This window comes from Kwoniella botswanensis, chromosome 1, assembly GCF_036426115.1.
Source record: "Kwoniella botswanensis chromosome 1, complete sequence".
NCBI classification, from domain to species: domain Eukaryota; kingdom Fungi; phylum Basidiomycota; class Tremellomycetes; order Tremellales; family Cryptococcaceae; genus Kwoniella; species Kwoniella botswanensis.
This window is the reverse complement of record NC_088599.1, coordinates 9,230,657-9,255,341: the sequence shown is the minus strand read 5'-3', so window position 1 is coordinate 9,255,341 and position 24,685 is coordinate 9,230,657. Positions and strand designations below refer to the sequence as shown.

The 24,685-nt window shown below is 48.5% G+C and overlaps 10 protein-coding genes across 10 annotated transcripts; 4 read left to right on the top strand and 6 right to left on the bottom strand.

The window, feature by feature from the left end:
* Positions 1–303: 303 nt before the first annotated feature.
* L199_003485 (uncharacterized protein) lies at positions 304–3,158 on the bottom strand (the record flags this gene model as incomplete). The annotated part of the gene is made up of 7 exons (XM_064889215.1): positions 304–523; positions 588–823; positions 893–1,122; positions 1,200–1,335; positions 1,406–1,565; positions 1,638–2,075; positions 2,161–3,158. 7 exons carry the CDS (start codon positions 3,156–3,158, stop codon positions 304–306), a joined length of 2,418 nt encoding a protein of 805 aa, XP_064745287.1.
* Positions 3,159–3,564: 406 nt separating this feature from the next.
* On the top strand, positions 3,565–5,339 carry L199_003484 (uncharacterized protein; the record flags this gene model as incomplete). Its single annotated transcript, XM_064889214.1, has 8 exons — positions 3,565–3,567; positions 3,629–3,756; positions 3,815–3,871; positions 3,930–4,339; positions 4,392–4,537; positions 4,596–4,766; positions 4,824–5,079; positions 5,140–5,339. The coding sequence occupies 8 exons, from the start codon at positions 3,565–3,567 to the stop codon at positions 5,337–5,339; spliced, it is 1,371 nt and encodes a 456-aa protein (XP_064745286.1).
* Positions 5,340–5,871: 532 nt separating this feature from the next.
* On the bottom strand, positions 5,872–7,136 carry L199_003483 (uncharacterized protein; the record flags this gene model as incomplete). Its single annotated transcript, XM_064889213.1, has 7 exons — positions 5,872–6,003; positions 6,057–6,224; positions 6,284–6,478; positions 6,528–6,635; positions 6,691–6,742; positions 6,802–6,962; positions 7,014–7,136. The coding sequence occupies 7 exons, from the start codon at positions 7,134–7,136 to the stop codon at positions 5,872–5,874; spliced, it is 939 nt and encodes a 312-aa protein (XP_064745285.1).
* Positions 7,137–7,656: 520 nt separating this feature from the next.
* Positions 7,657–9,753, top strand: L199_003482 (uncharacterized protein; the record flags this gene model as incomplete). Its single annotated transcript, XM_064889212.1, has 10 exons — positions 7,657–7,840; positions 7,895–8,143; positions 8,192–8,344; positions 8,400–8,512; positions 8,565–8,792; positions 8,846–8,942; positions 9,004–9,198; positions 9,259–9,299; positions 9,350–9,484; positions 9,535–9,753. The coding sequence occupies 10 exons, from the start codon at positions 7,657–7,659 to the stop codon at positions 9,751–9,753; spliced, it is 1,614 nt and encodes a 537-aa protein (XP_064745284.1).
* A 1,245-nt stretch (positions 9,754–10,998) lies between these two features.
* Positions 10,999–12,794, bottom strand: L199_003481 (uncharacterized protein; the record flags this gene model as incomplete). Its single annotated transcript, XM_064889211.1, has 7 exons — positions 10,999–11,193; positions 11,249–11,321; positions 11,387–11,465; positions 11,519–11,793; positions 11,847–12,346; positions 12,397–12,653; positions 12,713–12,794. 7 exons carry the CDS (start codon positions 12,792–12,794, stop codon positions 10,999–11,001), a joined length of 1,461 nt encoding a protein of 486 aa, XP_064745283.1.
* Positions 12,795–13,500: 706 nt separating this feature from the next.
* Positions 13,501–15,031, top strand: L199_003480 (uncharacterized protein; the record flags this gene model as incomplete). The annotated part of the gene is made up of 6 exons (XM_064889210.1): positions 13,501–13,539; positions 13,591–14,468; positions 14,538–14,644; positions 14,694–14,753; positions 14,811–14,838; positions 14,893–15,031. The coding sequence occupies 6 exons, from the start codon at positions 13,501–13,503 to the stop codon at positions 15,029–15,031; spliced, it is 1,251 nt and encodes a 416-aa protein (XP_064745282.1).
* A 243-nt stretch (positions 15,032–15,274) lies between these two features.
* Positions 15,275–16,269, bottom strand: L199_003479 (uncharacterized protein; the record flags this gene model as incomplete). Its single annotated transcript, XM_064889209.1, has 5 exons — positions 15,275–15,308; positions 15,364–15,631; positions 15,692–15,788; positions 15,844–15,942; positions 16,000–16,269. 5 exons carry the CDS (start codon positions 16,267–16,269, stop codon positions 15,275–15,277), a joined length of 768 nt encoding a protein of 255 aa, XP_064745281.1.
* An 841-nt stretch (positions 16,270–17,110) lies between these two features.
* Positions 17,111–20,717, bottom strand: L199_003478 (uncharacterized protein; the record flags this gene model as incomplete). The annotated part of the gene is made up of 23 exons (XM_064889208.1): positions 17,111–17,684; positions 17,753–17,826; positions 17,877–17,948; positions 17,999–18,016; positions 18,076–18,247; positions 18,295–18,313; positions 18,369–18,503; positions 18,573–18,605; positions 18,693–18,783; positions 18,853–18,907; positions 18,982–19,066; positions 19,127–19,178; positions 19,227–19,318; positions 19,372–19,394; positions 19,458–19,711; positions 19,780–19,861; positions 19,915–19,976; positions 20,041–20,233; positions 20,297–20,356; positions 20,412–20,441; positions 20,490–20,501; positions 20,552–20,569; positions 20,632–20,717. The coding sequence occupies 23 exons, from the start codon at positions 20,715–20,717 to the stop codon at positions 17,111–17,113; spliced, it is 2,292 nt and encodes a 763-aa protein (XP_064745280.1).
* Positions 20,718–20,978: 261 nt separating this feature from the next.
* On the bottom strand, positions 20,979–21,918 carry L199_003477 (uncharacterized protein; the record flags this gene model as incomplete). Its single annotated transcript, XM_064889207.1, has 6 exons — positions 20,979–21,247; positions 21,296–21,327; positions 21,385–21,431; positions 21,478–21,522; positions 21,576–21,677; positions 21,745–21,918. The coding sequence occupies 6 exons, from the start codon at positions 21,916–21,918 to the stop codon at positions 20,979–20,981; spliced, it is 669 nt and encodes a 222-aa protein (XP_064745279.1).
* A 446-nt stretch (positions 21,919–22,364) lies between these two features.
* Positions 22,365–24,567, top strand: L199_003476 (uncharacterized protein; the record flags this gene model as incomplete). Its single annotated transcript, XM_064889206.1, has 12 exons — positions 22,365–22,526; positions 22,594–22,655; positions 22,704–22,875; positions 22,933–23,035; positions 23,094–23,180; positions 23,231–23,312; positions 23,368–23,417; positions 23,483–23,555; positions 23,612–23,787; positions 23,862–23,973; positions 24,037–24,368; positions 24,425–24,567. 12 exons carry the CDS (start codon positions 22,365–22,367, stop codon positions 24,565–24,567), a joined length of 1,554 nt encoding a protein of 517 aa, XP_064745278.1.
* Between the last annotated feature and the right edge of the window lie 118 nt (positions 24,568–24,685).

Genomic DNA, 24,685 nt, shown 5'->3' with positions numbered 1-24,685 from the left:
GCCTTATCATTTCGTGAATCGCTCTTGAGTCATGCTCAGACAATGATGGTATAGACATAGACACTCGGACCCACAGACAGCACGATCAACCATGCACTGCCATAGCAGTTCCAAGCTTGATTGCCTGCAGCTTTGTCATAATTTGCAGAACACCCGTTTTCTGCCTCGAAACAAACAAAGCTGACACGATACATTAACACTCCAGCTATACTTGCATGAATCACTCTCTCCAAGGTCTTGTAGGTGATGATTTCAATATACGATGCATACAGGACCTGTATAAGAGACTGTTAAATCCATGGCTCATCCTGGTAAAAACGATGACTGGCCGTTCTTCGGACTCGCAGCTCGAGAAGGTGCCCAGGTCGAACCAGCAAGACCAAGCATGTAGGCCAAGTCCCAATCTCCACCGGGGTCTACATTCTCGAGCGATAACAGGCCTTGCAAGTCCACTGCTGGATAGGTCGATGAAGGGGCGACAGCTGGATCGCCTTCGCGACTGATAGGAGCTTCTGGAGCCATACTATTTGTCAAAGTCGCAGATTGAATCAGCAGTGGAACCGTAATTCTACCCACCGCAATCTTACCTTGATAAGCCTGCAACGATACATAAGTCTCTGCAAACCTTTGCCAGATAGGTGGAGTTCTTCGTCTCGCTGTGATCCGTTCGCTCAAGCAGGTCTATAGCGGTGTGGATGTAATGGGTCAATACGGCACGATCTCCCAGACAACGGTCGCCCGAAGAAGGTGGCTCAGGATCTGGAGGTAGAAGCTGAATTCGGATCAGGAAGACTGCCGCTTGTGCCAATGACATGGTGATATACTTTTACAACCGGTCAGCCCTGTCTCCAACGTTTCAGGGCGATATACGGCGGGAGACGAGTTGGCTTACATCAATAGCATAACTCAGCGACGAGTCACCTGCAGATGATTCCGAGTGAAGTTGAACGATACCGATGGCTGCCTCGATGGCCAGCCGGATGTACCGAGTTGTGTCTGCTGAAAGCTCTCGACTACTTGGATTGATTCGAAGGGCAAGGGTGTTAAGGTTCAGTCGCAAATGATTTTGTTGCAGAATTGACAGGGAGCGAGATGTACCTAGTTGCAGTGATCGAATAGAACCTTTTGTATGTCCTAATTAGTGTCGTCGGATTGGGCGACAAGCTCTGGTAGGCTTGCAGAGCTGTCGAGCAACTCACCGTTCCAAGTCCACTTTGAAACCCAGTCATCTAGCTTGCCATTGAGCTCTATCAAAATCGACTGTATCTCTTCTCCCGAATACTGATGACTCCTGTCGTTCAATGCTTGACACGTGGATATGAGCTGCCGCCCAATCTATTTACCAGATCCTCCATCTTATAAGCGTTCATCCGATATGCGTGACAACGAGATGCATGCAACTCACTCTTGATAGCTGTACGAGGCTGGCTAAATAAGCATCTCCTTGAGTTTCTTCGGGAGATGTATCACGTCCGTCCAGCGACAATTGCAGAAACTGGTCCTCATAATACGATTGACCGGCTGATTGAGGGCGACCAAAGCCGAGGGAAAGCAGACCATCGAATCTATCTTCAGTTTCAGTATGGTATCACGAGACGTACCACGAGATGATCTGGCCTGAAGCGGTGGCAACTCACGAGTACCAAGCCATCCATGTTCTCCACTGAGCCAAAAGCTTGTCCACTTCCTCTCTACCTGACACGCTAGCACTTGCCAGATGCACCCTGTAGAGTCCCAACCTTGATGCGATCCTTGCAGCATGTCCCGTGACGACCCATGGATCAGGACCTTGACCATCCGGTAGCAAGCCATAACCGGCAAGCAGGAGTGAGGCTTGAACGTCGGCAAGACGGTGCTGCTTGCGGAAGAGGCTGGCGGCGAGGTGCGAATAGGCGAGCTGGGCGATTCTTTTGGACGTTGTATCGTCGAAGGCCAGTAGGCGATCATGGCCCGGATGAAAGCGACATGCTATGGCGAGGACTGTGGTGAGAAGGTATCCAGAAAAAGACTGTATCGCGAGCTGAGATTTGATAGGTGCGATGATGGGGAGGAACCGGTGACATTTGGTGAAATAGCTTAAATGAAGAAGAAGGCAAATTCAGACGGCGAATCTTTGATAGCATATGTGCCTAACACTTCGAGCTGTTAAGAATAACTTACAAGTCCAAGAGGGTCAAGGCCGTATTCATCGTAATAATTCCCAGATTGACCGGCTCATCATCAATGCTGACTTTGGCTTCAAACACGCCATTTGATCCACCTTCTCCCGCATGGTTCGGCTCATACGGTGCGGGACTAGTAGGCTGGGAACTCTCTTTATTCTGCCAAATCCCTGGGTAATGGGTCAAAGGCTGAAAAGGTGCAGTTAAATCGCCAGCAACACTGGCCAGTCTTGACTCGGGTGATGTTTTGGATGGAGGGGGTATGATACGTAGCTTGGCAACGGGGTGGTGGGGCGATGGATCTTGCGACTGGGGAGACAAGCCTATCAAGGATGGGTGATCTGGTAGTGGAGGCAATTGAGATAGAGGATGAGACTGAGGATGAGTATGATTCGGCTGAGCCGGTGATGCGGAAGTCGTAGGTGAAATGTACGGCTGGTAGGTAGTCGCGAGATTCGAGTGATTGGGATACAGTCGTGGAGTAGTTATGAGAGGGGCTATCGGTGCAGGCATATCATGGCTATCCGAATCTGAAGCACCCTGGGGATGATGATTGTGCTGCATCGAAGACGACACGAGTTCTATTCCTTCAAATCTGGCTGTTGATTGCGGTGGACACATCATCATTTGCTCCAGCGAATTCATCGAAGCTTGATTCTCAGCCGACACAGATACCGGGAACGTGTTGTCATTTTGTGAAGGACCGTGGGGTGGATTGCCTTCTACCATTCCCTTCACCAGGTTCTCCACCATCCTCTCCAATTTCTCTAATCGATCATGCCGTTCATTCACTCCTTCGGAAATCGGAGCGTTCCCACCCAGAATACTCGAATACCTGGTCCTTTCGAAATCACACACCTCCTGAACCTTCTGACATCTTACACATGGTCGTCCACCCACGCATTTTAGCTTTTTCCGTCGACATCGCGTACAAGCCAAAGGAGCTCGATGAGTTGGTGGAGGCGAACGAGCGACCGAAGACATGTTTTCAGGCATGTTGACATGCAGAACAGCAGCTGTGCCGGGCTTGCCGAGAGTCAGTGGTGAGAAATAGATAGTTGTAGTGGTGGATTCATATATGGATGTTCCACGGGCCGAGCGAGTATGTATATAGTAACCAAGATGGCAGGGTCGCTCGTGATTCACCTGTCTACCTTTCCTCTTCATACGTCGGATATCCCGAGCCAGAGGCCGAGCGATGAGCATTCACGTGATGTTATGTCTCGTCTTCTGAGTAATGACCGGAATGATGCCGGCTGGATCGCTGGTGACATTGACGACCAGAGTTGCTGAGGAATGAGCTATATCTAAAGCGTTATCAGAATCAGAACGCAGCCGTTTCATCAACATCCGAGACAGTTGGGTCGTCTACTTTCCCTTTGTTCAAAATCATAATTTTACAATGGTAAGTGGCTCATCGACGATCTGCTCTATCCTCTCTGATGATAAACCTACCCCCTGATTAGCCGGATATCGATCCCACCATAACCGGGTTCACCATTCGTGATCTCCGATTTCCAACATCTCTTGACGCGATAGGGACTGATCCCATGAACAGTGCTGGCGAGAACGCCCTTGGTTATCTACAATATCAGTGAGTCGATGCGGAAACGGTGATGCAAGGGCACTGACACACTTCTCGTCTCTGACAGCACCGACGCGGGTCTCATCGGGACCGGAAGCTCTTTCAGCAACGGACAAGGAAATGAGTGAGACGCATATAGGTTATCCCTAAGTAGCCAGCCATACGAGACTGACAAATCACAGAATACTCTGTGTAGCTATTCAAGCTCTAGCTCCCAGATTCGTTGGTCAGAAGTTGTCAACCCTAACGGAAGACTTCCGCTCCACCCATCGTGCCCTCCTATCTGGTCAGATCCGGTTCATGTCACCCGAAAGAGGTGTGCTCCAATTAGCCTGCAATGCTGTTCTCAACGCACTCTGGGATCTGTGGGCGAAAGCTGAAGGCAAGCCACTATGGAAGCTGGTCTGCGATATGACACCAGAGCAGTTCGTCTCGGTCATTGATTTCCGATATTTGACCGACGTCATCACTCCGGACGAAGCTCTTCGTATGTTACAGGAGAAGCAAGCTACGAAGCAAGGAAGGATGGAAGAAGCATCGAGAAATGAGGCGGTCCCGGGTTACAGTACATCAATTGGATGGCTTGGTTTCTGTGAGTTGGATTGCAAGCTGTCTGTATCACCGCTGACTTGGGGGAGGGACAGCGGATGAGGAAGTAGCATCTCGTCTTCGAGCTGCACTTGATCAGGGATTCAAACATTTCAAGCTCAAAGTCGGAGTGGATCTAGAAGGTGACTTGAAGAGATTGAGTCTTGTTCGAAAGATCGCTGGTGATGACGCAGTGATAATGGCAAGTCCCACTCGTGCTCTTTCCCACCGTCAACCCTGGTACTAACGATGACACTCAGACTGACGTCAATCAACTGTGGGACGTTGATGAAGCAATCGAGTACATGCCGAAGCTGGCACGTTTCAACTTATGGTTCATCGAAGAACCTACTTCCCCGGATGATATCCTCGGCCATGCTAAGATTAGATCCGCGTTGAAGCCTTATAATATCGGTGTAGCTACTGGTGAAGTAAGTTGTCAATTTCGTCTTGCAAATATCCTATCCAACATGCTAACCTAACAACAGCACATCAACAATCGGGTCATGTTCAAACAACTACTCGAAGCTCAAGCCATCGATGCGGTCCAGTTGGACGCGTTCCGACTCTCGGGTATGAACGAAATCTTGTCGGTCTTACTGCTCGCCGCCAAATTTGGTGTGCCTGTTGTACCCCACTCAGGTGGATGTGGTATGACCGAAGCATGTGCCCATATCTCAACGATTGATTATGTGGTCGTGAGCGGGAAAAAGAGTATCCTGGAATATACGGATCACCTTCATGGTGAGTTTAGCGTTCATGTCATGTCACTTGGTTTTTTTCGCTAATAGTATGCCTGCTCAGACGTCTTTGTCAACCCCGCTGAGATGACACCCAGTACCGCTCATCACGTATCTCCTACAGCTCCAGGTTACTCTAGCGACATCAAAGAGGAGGTGTTCGAAGAATTTGAATATCCTAGTGGTAGTTTCTGGCAGACGGAGAAAGGGAAAGCGATGGTCGCAGATAAATGGAGGGGTGTTCCGGGCCGGCAGACCAGTTGAGGTAGCTACCTCACTCATGTGGAAGATGCTCTGTTGGTTTACATTTTGGAAGCCTGCATGGTGGTCTTGATTTTGCATGCATATTCTCGTTAAAGGTGTTCTGCTCCATATCTGCCCGACTGGATCCGGGGAAAGGTCATCTTGAACTGTCTAATACAATTAATTATATGCTATCGAGAAGCTGCGTAAAGAAATCGGGTCAATTGAGGATCTCCTTAGGAAATATCACTGTTACCTCTCATATGGTTATGATTGGTGAAGTGCCTTGTAGTTTCAGATCCTACCTCTTCCGCATTAAACTTTAAACTGAAGCTCCTAATGCTGCTATGTGGAACGATATTCAGTAAAAGCACTATAGTCTGTTTATACTTCTTGGATGGCAGTAGATTATTAGCTAATCCATACTTGTACAGTCGGTGCTCCCTTCTGATCTGCTGTAGTACATCGCCCTGCATCAAGGTGTAACCCGCATATATGACTATCAAGCAACATTGCATACACGCAATTGAAGCGTACAAGTACTGATTTGTGCCTAAGGCATACCGACTCTCCAAACTGAACCCTCGCCGTTGAGACCATACTTTGTACTACTCATGTCTTTCACAGTTGTCCTTCGCATATCACGCTTGAATTTGCCTTCGTAGGTACCGCCGGTCGCTCGATGCTATCGACCTGTCAGCCTACCAACCTTCCGGCAAACATCGCAAGAACACATACCATGACAGAAGTATTGTCCCATATGATGAGGTCACCAGGCTGCTCCCAATCAACAGTAACTCGATATTCTGGCTTGTAGACATGCTCGGTGAGCTGTTTGATCAAAGCGTCTGACTCTTCTTTATCGACTCCTTCCAGGTGGTGCACATATGAGGCGAAGTAGAGATTCTACATGGTGACTAATATCAGCGGATGGCGTGTCATTGGGTCATCGCCCGTTGGCTCACCTTCCTTCCGGAACTCTCGTGCAGCTGAACCAATTTGTGCTTTGACATGGGTAGACTTTCTACGTCGAGGTCTTTGAAATACTCCGGCATGGCTGTCTTCCTGGAGTGGAACAGAGAGTGATATCCAACGAGCGGTTCGAGCTTGGTCTTCAAGTCATCTGAAAGGTCCTCATAAGCTGTACGAGAATCCGAGAACTGATGGGTATGTCAGCAAGTCCGGACCATTGACCTGAGATTCACGTACCTCGGTAGCTCCTCCAGTGCCTTTGGGAGGGAGTTCTCGGGCGAGTAATAACGAATGACCTGCTCGTCGGGCATTGAAAGACGAATCTACGTGGAAGAGAGCATTCGCCTCACCGTGAATCCACATCAGCATGAGCAATCTTACATGTGCTCAGCTCGCCTACCTTGTTACCAATAACCGTTGCGTCAGTCATGGCAGCAACTCCATTGGTAGCACTGCATAAATTGGGTTTTTAGCGGAGCACTGAGTTCAGTAAAATCTAAATCTAACTTACGGATCGATGTTACCGGCATCGAAGAGCTCTTTGTATGGAAGCCTGTGCGTTCTACCAGCTTGTTGATATGGAGTGACATCATCGAGATCCCCAAAGTATCTTGAGAACTCGATGTGGGCTTCGTCAGTCAATCCAGTATTCCGAATCACTACTACTCCGTACTTTTTGGTCAACGTCAGTGCGGTCCCCTCACTCAAACCTGATATACTCACTGCGTCGACAACCTTTCGAACTTCGGCATATTCAGCCGGGGTAATGGGCTTGGAGAAGTCTACCCCAGATAATTCGCATGCAAAAGTAGGATGGAGAGATTTGACCTCGTAAGAGTCGGGCATGATTGTTGCGAAGAATATCAGAGTTGAGTACAGGTCACTGACATCGGGATTAGGGGCTCAAGTTGCAGACAATGATCTTTAATCCATCGGCAGGTTGGATTTTCCTCCTCCATCATCAATCCTCCAGCAGATGTCCTCGGAAACAGCCGAGAAATCAAAAGGTCCATTCCTGCTCAGCAGCGAGCGATATGACAGTTTCGGACAAAACTCGTTTGCACGGCAAGCTCGGAAAACCCGCGGCTGGAGCCGAGGCACCGGCCACTCGTCATGTGATCTCATGTATCAGGTGACATCACCCACCGGAGCGATCCCGCGACGATTGAGACGCCATGCAAGTCGCCTGCTGAGAGCAGGTGTCGGTATATCCCAAGAAGCCGGCCCCTGGGGTCCCGACGCTAGAGACGATCGAATCGTGATAAATAGCCATAATCCAGTCCAAGTTATTCACTCTGTACTCTGTAATCACTCTCTCGTATCGTTTACCAACCGGGCTCGAAGAAGCTGCAAATAGTATATCAGTATGGTCAAAGCCAGTTTTCATGATATACCTAGTGAGTGGGCATTGAGAAGTCTTCAGTCAACGACCATTGATAGAACGCCACCAAACCCAGATAATACCTCTGCCACCTGGTGGACCGATCCGGGTTTGAGGAAGAATGTTTACCATTGCCTCGGTTGCTGTCTTTGTGTCTTCTATCTTGGCTGTAGGTAATCCAGCTTTCTTACTTACCCCAACAGGGCTGACTCCCTCATGTTAGATGATCAATCTCTATTGACGGGGCTTCAGGCGCTCCCACAGTGGAATGCGTTCTTTGGGTCCCCTTCAGGTAACAAACTCGGTTTAATCGCTGCATCCATCTTCCTTCCATCCATAGTGACGGCCTTTATTGGCGACTTCATCGCATATCGATATGGAAGACGATATGCAATCTGGATCGGATCGATTCTTATTGTGATTGGCGCTTTGGTGAACGCTTTCGCTAAGAACCTTGGAATGTTCGTCGGAGGTGAGTTGTGAGATCTTGCTAATGACCTTAATTGACGGAAGCTTTTAGGCCGGATAATCCTTGGCTCCGGAGGTGCGCTAACCAAGGTGGGAGCCCCATCATTACTCCAAGAACTTGCCCACCCTCGTCTGCGACCTTCTCTTGCTGGGTTGTACTACGGATTCTACTATACGGGGAGTTTGACCTCCGCGAGTCTCTGTAGTGAGTGATTTAGTCTCGAGGGGTGGTTTCCAAACTCGAGTTGACGATCGCACAGTTGCCGGATTATACATCAAGGGAAATTGGGGTTGGCGATTTCCCGCTATAGTACAGATACTCGGCCCTTCGGCTGTGCTGTTTATAACCTCGACGGCGCCTGAATCTCCTCGTGTTGGTATTCTATCTCGTTGATGACCGTGCATGAGTTGACCCTTTGCACTAGTTCTTGATCAAGATGGGCAAGAACGAACAAGCTATGGCTGTCTTGACGCGTTATCATGCAAATGGAGCCAAGGACGATCCTCTGGTCCAGTGGGAGTATCAAGAGATTGTGACCGCTCTACACGAGGAGGAACTCAAGCCCAAAACCAGCTACATGGATTTCTTCAAGACCCGAGGTAATCTGTTGCGATTGGCGGCCGTTGTCAGTTTGGCTTTTGGAACGAATTGGGTGAGCTATATAGAAGCTGTCGATTGAGATCGCGCTGATGTGGCCGGTATCAGGTTGGCAACGGACTGGTCTCGTATTATCTCTCGCCAGTGCTGAAGTCTGTAGGGGTGACACGTCCAGTCGAGATTACAGGTATCAATGCCGGACTAGGCAAGTACCGTTTGCTGTGGTGTTTCACGTTTGGCAGCTGACGATACTGCTCCTCCCGCAGCGTTTTGGAACTTGTGCGTAGCCGTTACCGCCGGCCTCAATATCGACAGATTTGGTCGTCGACCTCTAGCTTTTGTGTCTATCGGCGGAATGTTCATCAGCTACGCGATTGTGATGGCGACATCGGGAACATTTGCTCAAACTGGGAATCAATCGGCAGGTCTGGCTGCTATCCCGTTCCTGTTCCTGTTCTACGGTAAGTGAACGCATCGGCTCAGATGTCACAACCGCTGAGATAGCAACGTGCACGGATCAGGCTTCTATACCCTCTTCTGGACCCCGGTGCCTTATCCATACGTAGGTCCGCTATTCTTAAAATTGCTCTACATATCTGACTCATGTTGCAGTCGGCCGAGATCTTGCCTTACGCACTTCGTTCCAAGGGGCTAGCAATCTTTACATCGGTGCAGAATCTCGGTAATACATTCAACCAGTTTGTCAATCCGATAGCCTTAAAAGCTATTGCCTGGAGATACTACGGGGTGAGTCAGCTGTCGGAGAACTATTGACAGATGCCGCTGAACCTCAACAGGTCTATCTTGGTGTACTCGCGGTCTACTTTGTCATCGCCTTGGTGCTGTATCGGGAGAGCAAGGGCATGACTCTAGAAGAAATCTCTATCTTGTATGATTATCCACTTAAGGGGGGTAGACAACAGGCCAGAGAAGCTCTTGAACAGCAAGTCGCAGCAGATACAGATCACAAAGTCATGGATGCTAAACGCGACGTGGAGCATTTAGAAAATGCATGAATCGAACAATGATGGGCGGGAGGAACCTTTCCTGGAAGAATGCCAATACCTTTGTGGGGACCAGATGAGAAGGACACCATCGGAATTTTGCGTAGTCGGTTTTGATTCGTTGGATGTAACAAATGTTTGATCGCCGTGCACTTTTAGCGTTGACTACCTATCAATGTACAAACGCTCTGTTTCGACAAGGAATCAGGAAATTATCAGCATCATCAGGGAGAAACATTCTTCGTGCGCTTCTTCCATAATTGGATCACCCAAGTGAAACCTGACTCGTTTTGTATCAGATCATATATTCGCACCTGCCCGCCTACACGCCGCCCACAACCTCACTATGCATGCTACGATGAAGGAGAGTCTTCTGATGGACCTGTGATCATATCCCCTACTCGCCGCAACTCCTTCATCCGCGTTATTGATGACAGGTCAATTGATGTCGAGTGAGGGTTTGTATCTGTAGTTTTCTTGCTCATCGATGCCTAGAGGATCAAAACATAAGAAATATAGTTGACGATCATTAATGAAGTGCCAATGGTAGACTTCCTGGTATCGTCCCATTCATGGACGATTGGTTGAGTGCGCATACAGTCTTGGCAGGTAAATATGCCGGATGTTCTTATAGGACGATGATCCAGGTACAAGTAACGTATCCAGAGGAGCAAGAATGCGAGACAGGCGTGACTAAGTCTAGATAAAATCCTCTCTATAAATAATTTCGGCGAGACAACTTCCATCCCTTAGGTAAGGAATGGCTTTCTCGGGATCTTCGGATCTACCAAATCAGTGAACCGGGAACCAGAAATCCGGTACAAATAAAATTGTCCCCTCATATGGCATATGGTACCGCCACTGTTAGTGGCACAAGGACGATGACTACAGACACGTATGATCGACAAGGGGTGGAAATTCTTAGTGCATTTGAAGGAAGATGTGTACTTTGTTATGACAACCTAACCATTGTGTACTTTTCAAGCGACGTGAGGGTTTTTTTACCTGCTCTTCCGTATCATGGTCGAAGCCACATCACCGTGAACCATCTCTCAATACCGACCGTGATTAAATTGGCTCATTCGACACATTTGCATATAGATGATTACGCCGTTAGGGACTACCATTACACAGCTACTCATTTGATCAATTTCAACTAGAATTCGACATCGTTCTTCGACCTTACTGCCACGAACTACAAACATCCAGCAATATCAAGCTACTCATTCAGCTACTTAAGGATGCCAAGCGGCGCCTCTACTCTTTCAACTCTACATCCAGTTCTCGCATGCCCCCTTGTTCGAGGTGAGCTACACCGGGCTTCTCCTCGCCTGCATCCAATGCTGCCGATGGAGCGAAGATCAAGTCAATGGCTTCAAGCGATAACCCTTTAGTCTCGGGGAAAAAGAAGTAAATAGGCGGAAGGAAAGCAGCGTTTATGACGGCAAAGATCTAAAAAAAACATCGTTAGTTTGCAGGAAACCACCCGGATCGTGAAGTTACTTACAATGTAGAATTTCCAGCCGAGGTTGGCAATACCGGAAGGAGTAAACTGCACTACGGCATAATTGGTAATCCAGCTACAAAAGCGTCGATATGGTAAATCTATCTGACGAACTAATTTGCCATCACGACCGGTACTCACTTGCAAGCGGTAGCAATACTGGCTCCCTTCTGTCTCATCCGTAGGGGTTGGATTTCGGCAGTGTAGCACCATACATTTGCTGAGCGATTATGTCAGCTTTGCAGTCCTTGCCAACTAGGTTTCACCGCTTACCTTGAAAACCTATGGTGAACAGACCCATAAAGACGAACATGAAAGCTGTTGCTACTCCGCCAGCCACTTTGCTATTGGTGGTTTGAACCTTGTATACTAATCCGGTCTCGATGGCAAAGATGGAAGCCATACCGGCGATGCAGACGAGGAAAAGCTTTCGTCGCCCAAGTGAATCAATGAGGAACCATGGAATGAAGGAAGCGGCGAAGAACCATGTAAAAACAGCTCCGGCAAGTAGAGCTGGTTTGTCAGATACCAGAGCGAAGAAATTACCCCTGCAAGGGCGATCAGTATGGTTCTTGGATGCAAAAAGAGGCTCTATACTCACATGTAGAAGATCAACCCGTTGATCCCACCGATCTGTTGGAAGAATTGGATGGCGCATGCGATCAACAATCTACGTCTTGACTTCAAGTCGTCTTCGCGAAGGAGATCAGACCATTTGCCGCTACCTAAAGACTCTTCAATCTCCACGGCTTGCTGGATCTCTCGATGTTGGGCGACGACGTCGGCATGATCGATTGGTTTGCCTTGAAGTCTTGCCAAAACCTCCAGACTCTCTTGCGCTCGACCATGAACGGCAAGCCATCTGGGAGATTCTGGTACAATGAGGACAAGGACGAGAATAGGAATGATGAAGATGGCTTGCATGGCTACGGGAATACGCCATGCCTTGGAACCATCCACGAAGGCAAAACCGTATCCAGTCCAATAGGCAGTCATGATTCCCAGGTTGAGTAACGATAACTGGAAGCATACGAATCGACCTCGACTAGCTTTAGGAGAAACCTCCGATTGAAGTACAGGCATGGTTGAATTCAGGAACCCCTACAAATGATGTCAGCGAAGCTATGCAATGAGGAACAGAGGATACCAACCATTCCTAAACCTGACACAATTCGAGCCCCTATCATCGGGCCTGCAGAGCTTACACCCGCTTGGAAACCAGCTCCGCCAAGCATGATGATCGCACCGATAATGATGGACCGTTTTCGACCGAGGTTTTCTCCTACAAAAGCAGTAATGATGGAACCTGCACAACATCCGATCTCATAAATCGCAACGATGGTACCAAGGAGAGAGGTGGATGGGTGACGAAAAGTTGCTTGAAAGGGTGCTTCGTTGATGATTCCTCCTGTTGAAGTCATGCTGGTCAGCAACGCAACTGAGTATTGTGTAATTTGTTGTACTAACCCATGACGCCATTGTCGTAGCCAATAAGCATGAAACCAAGTGCTGTCAAGAGAGTGACCAGATAGAGTAATGTTCCTGCCATACTGTAAGTAGACCACCGAGTAAGTTCTTTGTTGATGATGATGAATGAAGTGGACCCCATAAGGCCCCATCTGGAGAAGTTATATATACCATAATCTCCTTAGGATAAGAGGTAGACTTAATCGAGGACGGCAGCGGCTACAGTAGGCATTTGGCGATTCGGAAGACCAGCCGGAATGTCCAGTGTCAGCAGCAATATGCGAAAAATGAACACACAGGTTTTTGGCAGTAGAATGCGACTTCGACCGAAAATAGAGTGGCGTCAACCTTCGATTGGTAGGTTTCTTCTTTTTCTTGATTCTGTTGTCCTGCGATTGACCCCCCTATATAACCCGGGTTCAATATCACGTCAGCAATCGGATTGCCGTAGCCGTAAAATGGAAGTCGTCTGTCTGGAACCAGATCCCATCACGTTTGCATCTCATGAATTATTGCGGCAGATCTCACGGTGATAGAAGGAATCAAATTGATTGGCGGTTGTGATCGGCTGTCGGCGGGCAGCTTCCCAAACGAGACTGATCTTGAAATAGATCACCGGGACGTTCGGAAGATGTTTTGGTCTAGCTTGTAGGACTAGTGCCCTTGTTCTGACTTGTGGAGAAGTTACATCCGTACTTCTGCCTGCAGAACTGTCATTTGTGGGGCTTAAGAGAGTTCTCTCTTGACGAAAGTACTTTCAATAATAGTCACACCATCCACAAATCATGATGAAACACCAAAATAAGGAAGATTCTGCGAGCTGCTTGGTGAGCCAAACGCATATCCAGTCCCCGCCCGCTTGTGCTGACTACAGGCAGACGGTTGATCCACTGGAGCACCTGTGCTTGTCCACGCCCTTCCGTCGCAACGCCTTCTCTGAATCATTCATTTCATCTCTCTCGTCAAAGGACAAGAATGCTCCATCGTCGGCGAAAGCCTTCGTCGCCCACAATGCAAGCTTTTTATCGTTGTTGTCCTCTGATGCAAGGGTCCGCTGTCTAGCCAAAGATGAGACTGGTAACAGCTTCGCTCACGAAGCCGGAGTGTGGGTCGAATCATTGAATGAGGTCTGGTTCACGTCGAACTTGTTCTGTCAAAGACCAGCATCAGAAACAGAAGGTCTTGCAAAAATGCGCGTAGATATCAGTGCAGTCAACGTCAGTACTGGAGAAGTGCGAAAGCTTCACATACCTCAAGTCCGAGCGGGCAACGGCGCTTGCCCTTACGGAAGATTTGTCCTGTTCTGCGATCAAGGTGGAGATATTGAACAACCTTCACAGCTGATCCTCGTCGACCCTGAAAATCCACATAAGGCACAGAATCTGATCAACAACTTCTATGGACGTCATTTCAACTCACTAAACGATGTGATCGTCCTCCCACCTCCACATGGGCGACATGCGGAGTCTGTCCAAATTAGCGATGACATCGAGTTTCGCAAAGAAATCCCCAGAGGTTCCACCATCTGGTTCACCGACCCTACTTATGGATTTGAGCAATCATTCAGACCAGCTCCTCAGCTCCCTTCACAAGTATATGCTTTGGACCCTCACTCAGGTCGCATCAAAGTTGTGGCCGACGGGTTTGACCATCCAAACGGAATAGCTTTCAGTCCCGATGGCTCAACATGCTATATCACCGATACCAGTCATATCCACGGAACGGGTAGATTGGATCCCCGTCTGCAAAGTACCATGTAAGTCATCAGTCACATATAGCATCTTAGGCTTCGACCTCAAACCGCTGAATCAATCCCCTGAATTAGATACGCGTTCGATGTCGTCTGGCTAGGAGACGTACATTCTGCTGGAGGACCCAGCCTGCAGAATAGACGAGTTTTTGCTTTTGCAGATACGGGGGTACCCGATGGGAGTAAGTTTCGTTAATTGACTTGCTGTTCGTGTGCTGACAGAAAGTCTAGTCAAATGTGACGTGATGGGGAATGTCTACGCAGGATGCGGAGATGGCATACACGTATGGAGTGAGTATCTTAGTTGAGCGGTGTGAGAGATCATCAGCTTACCTTATTTCAAAACAGATCCGTACGGTACACTGATAGGAAGAATGTGAGTCTAAGTTGGCCCTGATCGGAATCTAGCTGAAGTCAATCTTCTTCACAGAGTACTTGGAGCTGCAGATAGCAACCTGGGAGCTGGCTGTGCAAACTTTTGCTTCATACCGGGAGGGAAATTGGTCTGTTTCTCCGAAGATAGAGTGTATCTAGTTGAAGGTTTGACAGTAGAAGGAGCTTTGCTTTGACTCAAGTCGGAGTGACATGCATTGGGCCGGTTGTAAAGTTGTATTCAGACGACCGCCGCTGAGTGGCATGGTACATGAGCTTTGCTTCGGTCATTTCCATGGTTACATATGTCGCTCAAAAGATAGTCAGATCCGCTGGCTAATATTACTATTCAACCGTTCTTCTCTTCTGGCTGACCGTCGAAAAGCATAATGAGTCTGCATATATGAACAGAACTCAGGGCAAATAGTCTGAACGGATACCTATCCTCGACCAATGAAAGGCATGCCCAACGGTCTGCTCATCTTTCAGCGATTATCCTAAACAAACACATGAGGGATTTGGCACTTACAGAATCTCCAACTTTTGCACGTCTGCCCCAAGGGGAAGTTCAGCCAGGTAGACCAGCGTTCTGCCTACATTATCGACGTCCATCATCGGCTCGGGCCTGATACTCCCGTCCGCCTGTCTGCATCCTTTTGCTGCATGCACGCCTAATGATGTTTGCGCGTTCCCAATGTCTAGTTGTGTGCAGCATATATTGTCTTTACGCCCATCGAGAGAGGTCGACCGAGATAGTCCCAAGATCGCGTGTTTAGAAACGGTATATGCTGCTGAGTCTGTCACAATCCCGTCAAGTATAGCCTGCCTGGATGAGGGAAAGCCTATGTTTCACTCACTGGGACGCGGAGACATAGCTGAGGTACTTCCATTGTTGACTATACGACCGCCTGGAGGGGTTTGCGCCTTCATGATTTTTATAGCCTCTTTGGTGCACTGTAAATGCTATGGCGTCAACTGACTGAACGCGAGACAAGCAGGTACATCTTACAATGACCGCGGCCATGACGTTCACTTCCAACACTTGGCGAAATTTATTGATGTCGGCGTCTTCAAGAGGAACGGAATTTAACAGATCTACTCCTGCGTTCTAAAATCTCTTTGCCTGGTCAGACAAGTGTCGTGAAGAGATTGTGAATCGGCTCACATTGAACAACAAATCCAGCCTTCCATACTTTTCTTTGATCAACTGAAACATTGATCGTACGTCTTCTTCAGCACTGACATTGCCGATTACAAGTTCAGCTATGGTGCCATCTCGGAGCTGCTTTGCAGTCTCTTGAAGCTCAGCAATCCGTCGTCCTGATAGTATAAAGACCACAGGGGAAGGCAGAGCGTGTGACAATGATGTAGCACAAGCTCTTCCGATCCCTCCTGAGGCTCCAGTGATGAGTATAACTCGGTCAGGCTTGGTCATATTGGAGTTGATGTGTGAACGGTCCTTGGTAGCCGAACGTGGACTTGCATCATTACAAAATGTGATTCAACTCACCACGAGGGAAGAGTCTATTCTCAGCATTCATAGATGAGACCGTCGAGTCGGACCGGGACCCCGTTTGCAGATTTGAAGATCGCTCGCCTTTGTAATAGCGGTAGTGAGCGGGTGCAGCAAACGAGACCACCTTCAGGCTAAAGTCGGTTGACATCGTACCTTCAGCCGCCGCTCTCGTGATCGGCGACTACACAAAGTCGCAGTCCTTATCAAAGCGACTTTTTCCGAAAGGGCCAGGACCTGGTTCGAATGAGGTAGTTCAAAGTTCATGTTCGGAATATCCAGAAGTCGTCAGTACCCCACGTCACATGCAAAGTCTGATCCCCCTCTAGATCTCATTACGATGCTGAGGAGCATCTTTATTTTTGGAATATATTTTTGCCGAGATATAACTCTACAATATACGAGTACGCATCCATCGATGGCAGCATCCCGAGAGCTGCCTGCATCGAATGACCCGAAAAGCATCCAGTTTCGTGCATGTGACCACTCACAGTACGAGATCAACGATGACCTTAGTTTTGACCATATATCTGAGCTTGGCAATTCCTGTTAACGAACTCTGTTGTCTTTTGCTGATTGGAAATCCTGGTCAAAACAATTGAGTGAATAAAACATGACCTGGTTTTCCTCTAAGAAAACCCAACTTGAGGTGAAACATCGTTATCCTTTCTTCTTTGGGAATTGAAATCCTCCCATTTCGCCTTCTATCGATCTGACTTCACAAAATGCATTACACATAGCATCCAGTCATTTATATCGAACGCTAACGAACTACTAAGTCATCCAATTCCAAAGCTGTTGAAGCCAAGGTTTCCCATTCAGGCCGCGAGAATCCGAAAAATGGATCAAATGGTCCAGTCGATTGACTCATAGCTTCAAACGTATCATCTTGTGACAGTATCTGTCCCCGAATCCCAGAACTCGGAGGGAAAGCCCCAAAATCTCCTAACCAATTCGTGTCTGAGGAGAGCGAACAAGTTTGCGGAAGTCGATGCATAATGATCGGAGTGGGAGATTTAGGCAGATGCGTGCGATGGAAGATAGCCAGAGCCCTGTTGAGTTCGGTTTCAGCTCGGCCTGTAAACCCTGTCCTGTCCTTTCGATTCTTATTTCCCGTCAACCCAGTTTGAGTAGAAGCGAGCTGTGTGGACCTGTCTACGAGTGCCGCTAGCACTAGAGCTCCTTTTTGAGCAATCATGGAAACATCCTTCAATCCTAGCAGTATTTGTAGGGTTTCTTGGACCATTTCAATACCTACTGATACCACCGGTTCCGTCTGTTGAGCAGCATCAAGAATTATGACGAGGCTGGCGGCGACTGCATGTACCAAGACAGTCCTGGATGAGAAAAAATGTTAGATCCCCAGCAATAGTGGCCATTGTGAGCAGCGCACGAGTCGACTTACCATGTCGCTCGGAATTGCGGCGTGGAGCAACGTTTGAAGATGCCTAATATCAATTTTGCATGTTCTAAACATGTCTGTCTCCTCATATCAGCATCCAGGGCAGGCTATGTGGTAGGCAGCTTACCTCTCGAGAACGAGCATAGCGAAGATCACCGCGAATGGCTCGGCCAAGATAGGGTCGGTGAAGCACAATGACCTATAACATCGTGATTAACGCAGTAGGGCCACCGGATGAATGATGCTCACTTTATGGGCTGCCGATAGCTACATGTCCGTCAGTGATGGTTCAGATAAGGTGCCAGTAATTCGGGTCAATCTCTTACCATATATGCTTTGCGCTGCCAATCTACCCAAGCTGGCATATCAGGTGACAGAGGATAATTCTCATCCCGCATCCAAGCAGGTGCCTCTGCTCGAATATTCTGCATATCGTGGTCAATTTCCAGTAGAGTATCATACTGAATTGGCGAGAGATGATCGGTTTCTGAATAAGCTCTGATTCTCATAAACTTATGTCGCGATGCTTTTGTTTTGTAACTCACTTGTTGACTTGCAAAGCGACTAAACAGAGGAGTCAGCTGTCGGGGCGCTGCGCTGCAACAAGCATAAACCTCACCCTTGTATAACTGGCTGACGTGCGAGTCTGTAGTTGGGACGTCCAATGGAACAACAGCCTGTTGAGTACCCAGTCCCAGCCGACTATCTATGCAGTGTAAAGGAGGTGGAGTATTGAATTGAGCTTGATTTATTGCTGCAGGACAAGAGCAGTCAGGTATCACGTCGATGATGATGCCAATATATGCGAGCTTTGGTGACTCACAGCAAGAACCATTGAAAGCCGCATGAAAGGCGTCTACAGTTCAGATCAGCTGGGCGGAATTCCTGACTGTAGGCTCCCCGTACCTTGATATACAAGCTGATACCATGTACGTTTGCGTACTTCTCTTGCAATGACAATTCTCGCATCCTCCGACTGGTAATGTAGAGGCGAGTCGGGTCCAAGCCGGTGTAGATTGAGGCCTTGCGCCACTCTGTATGAAGTAGTAGGGTAAGCTGGCGCTCTGGTCTTCAGGCAAGTAGGTTGCTGAACAAATACGCACCTCACTGCTGCTCCCAAGAGCGTGAAATAGAGATCCGCTTTGCCGATGTGATTTGCTGCGGAAGCGATGACAGACACGCATTGCACCGCGTAACTGGACAATCAGCAGAACGACGATGGCACCACTCACAGGCTGTGTGATCGCATCCAATCGGCTTCTTGAAGACATAGAAGAGAAGCGTCAAACCAGTTGTTCATGAGTTCTATAGGTGTTTCTGTGTGGTACCTCGATGAGCCAACAGTAATGAGATCATGGGATTTAAAGAAAAACTCACGGCCCGGAAAGAGGGTACGGAATATCCCGGGCGGTAAGTGATACGCGGCTGACTATTCCCATCATTGGTTTTCCAGCTCATTACGATTGAAATCCCTTACCATGATAACTCCGAGCAGAAGAGCCAAAAAGGACCAATTGATCTCCACGCCTGGAACGCCCAGTTCAGACCAGAACAGTTCACTTTCGCTCTCTGTCATTGGTAAGACTTTAAGCGTTATTCAGACACGAGGATACAGGACTTACGAAAGGTCGGACCATGATAGCAACTATTTGCAAAAACCCATCAGTAAAAGCACCGAGACTGCGTTGAAGTCCGGATTGCAGCTTACCAGTGTGTCCACGCTACATGCTCGATGTCGAACTGCACAAGCATTTTTCCAAGCTCAGGGGTTGGCAAGGTAGATATTATTTCGTCTCTGACCTTCTGACGAGCTGCTGATAGACGTTGACGAAGCGGTCGCGGAGATCGCGATAAACCAAAATTGGCCGAAGAAGAGAGAATACCAGTGGACGGTGCTGGGTCAGCCAAAGGAAAGGTCATACTGGATGGCGAAGAATCAAAATGGGTCTCTTGAGGGGCCTGCTAAATAGAACGCATCAGCAGCTTGTGGGGAGTCACTGGGCGTTGTTGAGGCCGCGAAACTTGCTCACTTCTTCGGCCATCCCTGAAGCCCAGCGAATATCCTCCTGTAAGCCCTCCGGGGAGGCGGCGCGCACCCTACCGATAGCGAGGCTGGGTAGTACAGCAGGTCAGGAGCCAAATCATAGTTGCACCATCTTCCTTACAATTCAAGGGTAGCCGCTGCATCGGCTCCATCATTATCTCCTTGAGGTGATCCGTCATCGCTCTGGAGGTAGTCAATATGAGCGCTAACCCTACTCAAGGCTCTTAAGGGATACGGAGCTTCTCACAAACTGATCTGTAGACATAGACGGAATGGGGGATCCCGTGGAACATCCTTGCACTTCGTGGACCAGCTTATCAGGGCTTTGAGCAGCGATGAGACCCTTGACCAGCGTCTCCAAGTCGGTCACTCGCTTCTCAACATTGGTTCTGAAGGCTTGAACATCATTCTTCAAGAGTTTCAAATTTGCAGCCGCGTTTCTACCCGTATGACGTAGCCCTAATAAGCCTCACACGGAAGAGGATATCGATGGGATGACTCACAGTTGCTTGGTAGGTATGACTCGCTCGATTCGACATTTTTCGGGTACACCACGGGTACGACTGGAACATAGCTCAGCGATCTAGACAGCCCAGCGTAGAGATACGACGACCTTACCAATTGGTACACGGCTCCTTTTTATCGCATCTTCAATGCGGTTAGCAGTAATCGAGCTGTCAAATTCGATGCACATACCGCGTCTTCCGTCTAAGACACAACAATCAGCCAACGTGACAATATTACTGAAGCCAGCTCACCGTGTGCACTCCGTACAGCTACGTCATTAATATATGTATTGATATTAGTGTCCTTCGTTCATGTGAAGACCGTGACCTACCTTGCAGGCTGTCTCTGGCTGACCCTGATCGGCCCCGCTTCAGAACGCAGAGCCGTGAAATCAAAGTCATCCGATGGACTTCCCATCTTTCCATGAGTTATCGCCACCCTCAGATAGCTTAGAGTATAGCAAGAATCAAAAGGCTCCTTGGAGCTAGTTATAAAGCGAATCAGAGATGAGATTGTCCAGTGGGAATTTACGTTTTTCCAAAGGAATGCCGGGTGTGATGCAGCAGCTCACCCGATGGGCAAAAATCATATTACGTAATACATAACCAAGAGTATTGCGGTGTACGTAGATAGTTGTGGCTGATATCAAACGAACTCAAATGGTAGCACGTGACATCCTTATGGCTTACAGATATCGTTCTCGGCATGCCGGGTGCACCCAACAGGGCATGGATAGCTCGAGTTGAATTGCCATGCAAGGCGCGGGTCGGTCTCATCATCGCCGATAGGCCCTACCACTTGAGTGATAGGTCGACCAGATCCAAAGCCCACCTGTACAGCTGCAGCAGCAGCGAGCCACTGGTTTCGGACGCTGACTAGATACTCGGTCCATCCAAGAGACATTAGAGTTGGGCTTGAGGTTCCATAGACCACTCTTTTGAAGCCAGCTGATAAATTCTCAGTATGAACTCTTTTGTAATGCACAAAATGCTTACATTGTAGAATGGTAGATCCACACATCGGACATCTGTTGTTGTAAGTTGTGTAAGTTGTAAGTGTCATAGTGTCACACAGGGTGACTCACGGCTCAGCTGTAGTATAAATCCAAGCTTGAGGCCAGATGGCGGAGATCTACGTCGTGTTTTAGCTTCTGATGGTAGCCTGGCCTGCAACGTACCTCTTTCGGGGTCCAGCCCAACTCGGTGTATTTGGCAACGCAGTTCTGCAACTTGGAGCATCAGCAAGACTCTTCAAACATCAAGACAAATTCCTCACCCGAATGGCATTAATCTCGCCGTGCTCAGTCGGATCTCCTATCTCCACTTGCGAGTTATAACCAGAGCATAACAAAGCGCCATCAGTGGCATTAACAATAACCTAATCGATCACAGCATTTCATCAGCCAACAGCTATGGATTTGATCAATTCCAGACAGTGTACTGACCGATCCGTAGGCATTGAAGTGACAGGGAGGCATGACTTCAATGGACTTCCGCATCCATGCCAAGTCCACCTCGTGTGGAACGTTGTCAAGGTTGGTGGGGTTGGTACCTGGCAGCACTTTGAGTAGATTGGTGCCAATCATGACACCAAAGTTCAGGATTGCTTGACCCAGCATCGTTAGATATTGTCAAGGAATTGGGACAATATTGTGCAAAAGTCGGGACAATATCTGTTGAGGAAATCGTGTTTAAGTGGTAAAGTACGGCTCTCTACAATTCATGCATGCTCAAATGTACAGAATTTGGCAACAATGAAAACCCGGTGGAGTTGTCGTGCACTCGACCGAGTACGACCAAAGTATCCCATTCATCCGACAGCGACATGGCCAGTCAAAGTTGATAGCAACGTCGTAATTTCCAAAGTTTGACTGCGCATCGGGCCAGTTTTACGGTATATCCTTCTTCGACGGGATCAATCTCACTAATTGTGGCGTCTCGCATATGGTTCGACTGTCGTCAAGATAACGAGTTATCTATAAATTCTGGCTCCAAATCTTATCTATACGGAAATTGCACTTGGTCTTACAATTCTTTACAGTACTCAATCACTCAAACCTTGACAATGGAGCCCGAGAAGGATATTGAAGCACTCGCTGACGGCGCTCCACAAGAGCCTCATCATGTACATGCATCGGCCACCCGGATCCTCGAAATCAATGATGGCGTTCCGCGTAACAATGGTATCGTGGCGCCCCTTTGGAAGGCAATGTCTTGGTTCGATCGGGTATGTCCGCTCGTCATCTGGTACTTTGTCCGTGCACACTGACGCTCGAGTATCCCCTCATACTAAGTTTGGGGTCGAGGCCAGAGGGATCGAGCGAGTTCCGGAGAACGATCGACCTCACGTTAGCTGGTACGTCATCACCTCGGGAGGAAGAACGAAATGCTTATCTTTTGGCAGGTGGGACAATGGCACGTTGTGGTTCTCTGTCAACTCCTGTGTGGGCACATTCAGTGTTGGCTACCTCGGGCATCTGTACTGGGATATGGGACTCAGGGACGCTGCACTTTCTATCGTCTTCTTCAACCTGCTGGCCTGTGCTCCAGTAGCCTATATGTGCATATTTGGCAAGGTTCGTCCAATCATTATTTTTTTCTGCACTGAAGCTCATCTCGCTTGCCTTATACAGGAGTTAGGCCTCCGTCAGATGGTCCTGTCTCGTTTCTCTATGGGCTATTGGACTGGTCTCATTCCCGTCATATTCAACCTCATCGCTTGCTGTGGCTGGGCAAGTGAGTGAGCGCTATATGATAACGCGACGAAGAGATGTTGGCTGACAAAGTGCGGCAGCTATGAACACTATCGGAGGTGTTTCTTGTTGGCAAGCTGTCAGTTCTACGCATCAGATCCCAACTGTGGCTGCGGTCGTCATCCTTGGTGAGCTATGACTGAGAAACATCGCGTCAGTGAACTAAAGTCATGCTCAGCACTCCTCGGCTTGTTGATCTCGTTCTCCGGGTATAGCGTGATACATAAATACGAAAAATTTGCAGGCTACCCTGTGCTTATGTGAGCGATGCCTTCCATCATCTGTCGACACAGTGAACTGATATACACCACATAGTGCATTCCTTGTGGCGATGGGAACGTCAGCGAAGTACATGGACCTTCCCGGTGAGTGATCTCGGCCTTTGCTATCCCCTATGGGCCACGTAGATGTAAGCCGACTCATGTTCCAGGGGCCTGGAGAGGTTCAGGTCCGATTGAAGCGGCTGGAGTGCTCAGCTTCGGATGTGCTATTGTTGGATACGCGTACGTGACGATTTTGCGTTAGAGTCCAGGGACATACTGACTTCGATTCTCGACAGAATTGGCTGGGTCGGCTTCGCCGCTGACTTCACAGTCTCGATGCCGAAATCTACAAACTCTCACAAGCTGTTCTGGGCGACCTATACCGGTCTTGTCATTCCATTGGTCTTTATTGAACTCATGGGAGCGTTGGCCGTCACGACTTTTGTGGCCAGACCTGATTGGGAAGACCGTTGTGAGTGTCATATTTAACAAGGTCTTACCTTCGAGTTGCACGTTGAATGTTGTTTTCTTTTTCGAATCGATAAGTCGAATCCGGCTCGGTCGGAGGGTTGATTACTTCCCTTCTGGAGCCTTGCGGAGGCTTTGGCAAGTTTTTAGTCATCATCATTGGCCTCTCGACAGTTGCCGTCAACACACCGTGCGTATACTGCCCTTTCACCTCTGTAAGTCTATGGTGGACTGATCGTTCCATGCACGATAGGAACGTCTACATTTTCACGAACACATTCCACGCACTTTCGCCGTACTGTCAGGCGGTTCCGCGCCCATTTATCGCCTTGATCATCAGTGTCGTATATGGAGCCTTGGCGGCGACCGGGGCTAAATCTTTCTCCACTGTCTTGGAGAATCTACTGCTATTCCTAGCTTACTGGCTGGCTATGTATTTCGGGGTGGTTGCCACGGAGCATATTGTCTTCCGGGCAAATGACTTTGACAACTATGCTCCAGATGACTACACTAATGCTCGTAAGCTACCAATGGGTGCCGCCGCTTTCTTGGCTTTAGGTTTAGGCTGGCTGGGTGCGGCGTTAGGTGAGTTTGAGCCCTAACATTGCCCTTGATGATGCTAACTTCACTCATACCTTCAGGTATGTCCACTTCTTGGTTCGTTGGGCCAATCGCTCGAAAGATCGGAGGGGGAGGCGATGTGGGCTTCGAATTGGCCTTTGCGTTTGCCGTTGTGACTTTTATTCCCGCTCGATACGTCGAAAGGAAGATTTGGGGTCACTAATTAGCTGTTTATAAGCTTCTGTGGTAGAGCATCCCACAGCTTGCAAAGGCATTCTGGTGGCATACGAGCGAAGACCGTTCTAGTTTTGTAAAATTCTACAGTGGGAAAGTTCTTGTTT